At 40.9% G+C, this 5483-nt stretch overlaps 1 protein-coding gene across 1 annotated transcript; it reads right to left on the reverse strand.

The window, feature by feature from the left end:
* Positions 1-1461: 1461 nt before the first annotated feature.
* LOC130971395 (pentatricopeptide repeat-containing protein At4g16390, chloroplastic) lies at positions 1462-3728 on the reverse strand. Its single transcript, XM_057897107.1, has one exon. It carries the CDS (start codon positions 3659-3661, stop codon positions 1544-1546), a length of 2118 nt encoding a protein of 705 aa, XP_057753090.1. The 5' UTR covers positions 3662-3728; the 3' UTR covers positions 1462-1543.
* Between the last annotated feature and the right edge of the window lie 1755 nt (positions 3729-5483).

Below are 5483 nucleotides of genomic sequence, written 5' to 3' on the forward strand. Positions count from 1 at the left end.
CATATATCTGTCATATGCTGAAATCTTCCACCCTTAGTAGGTGGCCAAACAAAGGCGTGGCGCATATAATTAGCAAGCTTCCAGTTCTCCGTGGTGTAGACACACTTCCTATGGACAGTTACTTGCAAGAAATCTCGCTCCATGGGAGGAGCCCTGCTGTCAAGTTGCAATGCTGCAAAGTCCTTCAATACCGACAGTGTGAAAAATGAAAAGAACAGCAACGTTTTGTATCCGGAATCCACTAGTTGCGCAAAGAGTATTGCACACACCTTCCCGTTGCCAAGGTCAACAAGATTGACTCTGGCCCCATCTTCCATCTTGGGTTGACTACCCTCAAAAAACACATCAAGGTATTGATATAAGGCGACACGGCCATTCTGGTAGTTAACCAAAATGGCAAACACCTTCTCCAAGGGTGAGGTAACAAGTGGTACCTCCACATACTCATCATGCGTAAGGCAAACCGTGTAGTTGTTGCTGCTGCCGAGACCCAGAAGGGGCACAGAAATTTTTGGGGATAAGTAGTACGAGAGGGGCCAGGTTCAAGACTGTAAATGAACCTACCATTGAAGAATTTCGAAAGATTGTTATCAGCGTCGGGCTCAAAAAAGCGAAAATACAAAATAAGCATATTGTCAAGAAAATAGGAGTATTGTGTTCCATAACTAGCTCAAACATAAATAACCAGAACTGCATGATGTTATACTAGTCTCAAGATATAGATGCAAAACAAATATGTTGAATTACCTCACGGAATAAAGCGTTAATTTGCTTCATGTCCTTGTCAGCCGAGTCTAAGTCTAAGAAGACCTGAGGATCAACCAAAGAGAACTCGAACTTTCGTGGCGGAGGCAAACAAGTCCAATCTTTGACATCATCTTGTTTCTTTAAATTGCTTAGTTTGATCACGAACAACTTGTTAGAAGTAACAAGGCAAAGGCACGCTTCCTCCGCCATTTCAACCTGCTCCGTTTTTTGCCTTTTTGTCTCAGCAGCATCCAATTCCGCCATCACTCTCTCTGATCGAACAACGAGATCACCACTGTTAGGGTAAAGTACTGGAGAAAAGGAAAAAAATGGTGATGCAGTTTCATGAAATAAATTTTCATTGACGAAAGCTCAATGTGGGAATTTGATTATATGATATGGTCTGTGATTGTGAGTTAGCTAACCAAGTTTGTCTATAATTTCAAGAGCATTAAAATGCTATTATCTTGGAGTAACTTTTCCAAAAGCTTAACATTGCAATTATCTTATATTTCAATATTTGGCAAGACTGCAAGACTCACGCAGAAAATATGACAAATTAATATGTGACTTCCCTGAAAGAAATCATCCGACCATTACAATAGTCAATAGATAATTGACACCCAAATAAGGGTCTTCATTACTCTATAAGGCATCCAACATAAACCAATTGTTATTTCCGAATCTAGTACAAAAATTTCGTCAAGAGACAAATGAAAACGCATATAAATTACATGGTTCATCATTCCCTGGAAAAACATTACAATATAAAAACGGAGAACATAAATTTCATGAATCATTCAGCAACTAATTCAGGCGAACCCTTAGATTTCAGCCATGATTTAGCTGCTTCCAGTGTAGTCAAAAACCAGCCAGCCTTATCGGGAGCTTCGTGGAATGGAGCATTCAGTTCCTTCAAATGTGATTCGAATACATTCGCCAAACCTTTATCTGAATACTTGTGCTTCCCATGCCCAGTGTTAATTCCAAGCAGAGGTGGAAGTTCCTCTCCAGATTCCAAAACATCAGACAAATCTTTTATCCAGACATGAAATGCGGTCAGCGCGGCTCCAAGTGAGAGACTCTTTACATGCAACGACCACTGAGTTTGAGTTTTGGACTGTACTTCTGTATATATCTCGAGTGTCAAGCCCAGGTCGAGAAGCTCGCAAGCTCTGTCCAACAAATCCAGGTTGACACAGAGATCAATAAGAGAATTGCAAATGGCCTTCTTTACCGCATCAATAACTGAATTGAACAGTTCTGATGCATCACTTCTAAAATCTCCCTCCTTCTGTTCCACCAAATATCTCACCACAGACCCGATCTTTGGATTAGCTTTCTCCAGACAATTTGCTAGCTTCCCAAGTTCTTCTTTTGGTGTTTGGGTCATAACATTCAGAAGACACCCACAGAAGCGATCATCTGGAGTGAGTCCCAAATCTAATAGTTGATTGAATGTCTTCACAACGTCATCCGTACGCTTGGCTTTTCCATAGCACTGGACAAGTGATGTCAGCACAAAAATAGTAGGCTCAAATCCAGATTCAACCATTTCGTTGTACGTATTTTCAGCCTGTGAAACCATCCCACTGCAAGAATATATGGTAATCAAGGATGAGAAGGTCCAACTATCGGGATTGCAAGTCCCAGAACTTTTCATATCTTCGAAAACTTCAAATGCTTCATCTATGTAGCCAACATCAGCACACATAGCTAGAAGGGTATTATAAAGAAGTGTATTCATCTCCAGCCCACTTTCCCTCATTTCCTTATAGACAATGAGTGCATCTTCGCAAAATCGTGCTCTGCCATAGGCTCGTATGAGAGATGCATAGGTCGCCCAAGTTGGTGAAAATCCATTGCTAGTCATCTCTTTATATATACTCTTGGCCTGCCATGGCCTCTTAGCTCTCCCCATGGCATCCAACAGAGTGTTATAGATAACCATATTAGGCTTAACGCCAAGAACCTTCATTTCTTCATAGACATTTAAACACCCATCGTAATTTTTGGCCACACCATACATTCTAATCAATGTTGCAAAAGTCACGGTATCAATTCGCCACTTCTCTGTTCTGGCACGATCATAGAGGCTCAAAGCCATATCAATATTACCAGCTCGTCCATAAGCATCAATCATGGCCGAGTATGTAACTTCGTCGGGCTCACACCCGAAGGTGGGCATCTTTTCAAACCACTCAACAGCCTTATCAGGCAGCGAACACATCCTAGCACAGCTAATTATAGTTGAGAATGTAACATTATCAGGTTTGACCCCTCTCTGAAGCATTTCATCAAACAGCTTCTCTGCTCCATTCAAATCCTTACACTTCCTAAACACTTTGAGGGTCACATTGTAAAGAATCACCTCCCTAGACGGTCTAATCTTATTCTGAAAGTATTTGAGAACAAGAGGTGCGGTTTGGGAACTCACCATGTTATTGAGAACAATTACACCGTCCTGCTCCAAAACCTTATCCCCCAAGCTCTTGAGAATTTCAGAGACATCATGCTCAGTGGGGTTGCACGAGTCCAAAGAGTTTGCAATTTTAACAAGATTAGTGTACCTTGTATTATAAGACTTCTTCCGAAGCTGTTTGGCTCGGGGGCTTTTGGGGTTGACCCACACGTAATTCTTGGAGGAAGACGAGGATTTTTCGACTGGGTCCTCAAATTTGGAATCTTTTTCAATGTCAGCGTCTTCGGCTAGCTTCGGAACCGATTCCTGCAGCGAGACGCGGTTGGCGTGGAGAAAAGTTCTTGATTGAGAAGGCGTTAGCGGAGTGGAGGGTGGTTGAAAGGAGGAAGCAAAGTTTCGGATTTTGTGGCTGAATTTGAATGAAGAAGACGAAGAACCGATCGACGGTGAGAGAGAGTGGAGGGAAGGGGAGGAGCAAACATGGTAAGCCATTTTCGCCACTCTGAGTTGCTCAATCCACACACCTTCACACTTCACAGAGCCTTATCGCGCAATGGCGAAAACGATACAGCGTAATTTACCATCTTATCCTTTCCGATATCATATATCTCTTGTGAATGACCGGGATGGAAATGTCAATTCGTCTTGCAGAAATAATATCTTTTTTGAAGTAATATTCAAAATCGTCCCTCAAAGATGCATCGATCTCCATTTTGGTCCCAAAAAGATAAATATAATCAAAAGAGTCCTTGAAAGATATACCAGTTAATCACATTTATCCTTTCGTCAAATTCGTTGGTGACTTGGCTAACGATTGCTGACTTGTCTCGTTAGCTTCCACGGTGGAATAGGCCAAGGTGTTATAAGTTGTTGCTGACTAGGATACTTTGAGAAAACAGTTCAAATCAGTCCCTTTTTGTTTCAAACCTAATCCTAATTTCCACGATAAATACGTCGCGTTCAGCATTCAAAATAGGGCCCTATGCCTGGGTAAGTGTTGAAATTGCTAGTTTGGGGCGACGATAGAGGCAGCAAATGGAGGTCGTGGTGGTGTGTCATTTCCGTCGAACGGCAATAATGGTTCGACCGCCTCAATTCGAATCAGGAGAAAAATCCATGAGGAATCATGTTTCTGTGGGTTGAAGGCTGCGATAAGAAAATCTGGCACAGCAGAGAACCCAGATAGACTATTCCGTGCATGCCCAAGGTACCGGATGAGTGTTGTGTAAGAAGTCAAAGGTGTTCCATGTTGGCTTTTGTTTTGGGGTTTTAGTTAATTTTTTGTCTTCTGATTTCTGAATCTGCAGAAGGACAGTCACTGCAATTACTTTAAGTGGGTTGACGATGATGAATATGAAAGGGTTGGCGAAGGTGGAATAAAGAAAGATTACGGGGTTGAGCTGCAGGTTGATGGTGACTATGATGAGTGGAGGTTGAAGGTGGCATAGAGACTGGGAAGCTTGGAAGCTGAAGTAAAAGCATTGAAAATGTTAATAGTTTTCCTGTTTGCTGTAGTTGTGGTTAATGTCATTGTTTGTTGTTTGTTATGTAGTTCCAAGTAAAACAAATTCTGGTGATATGTGAAGGTGTAATGAGATGAATCCCTTGAATGAGAATAGATGTTGCATTTGGTTTTTTAAGATTAAGACAACAGAATTGAATTCAAATGTTCCAAAGAATTCCAAATCACTGTTACAGTAGGACGTATAAAGGAATGAACATAATCAGTAGTGAAAGTACTATTAAACATTAACTTGTCATAGAAGGCTAGATGTCACATTGTCTGAAGGATAAAAACCACAGCAAAGTCATAAGATTTTACATGAGGAAACAAAATAAAAGGATATAGTACAACTTTCAATTACATAGATAACCAAAATGTAGATAATGGAAGTTCAATTGCCCTGTGCAAAAAACTAAAGTATTCTGACACAAAAACAAATTCAAACAGAATATATTTCAACACCAATCAAAGTCATTTATCAGTTTTTCTTGAGAGCTTGGAGCCTGGAGTAAGAACGAAGGTCATAAAGTTGGCCAACTTTTTAGCAGTGGCTGAACTAGTCCCCTTGATTGTCTCAGCAGATATAGCCACTGGTGGTGCTACAGTGGGCTTAGGAGAGGACTATACTCTGGCTTTCCCTTTAATGACTTTAACTTGGGTGGCCTAGCTATGACTTGTTCCTACATAAATTAATGGCAGATTTAGATTTAGATGTACATTATAAAAGAAATCACATGTGCTTAATAGTTGCCTAGTCATGATACAACCTGTTGTTTTTCTTGTGTTGGTGGTATGCTTTCAGATTGGCTA

Source organism: Arachis stenosperma, chromosome 1, assembly GCF_014773155.1.
Source record: "Arachis stenosperma cultivar V10309 chromosome 1, arast.V10309.gnm1.PFL2, whole genome shotgun sequence".
Taxonomy (NCBI): domain Eukaryota; kingdom Viridiplantae; phylum Streptophyta; class Magnoliopsida; order Fabales; family Fabaceae; genus Arachis; species Arachis stenosperma.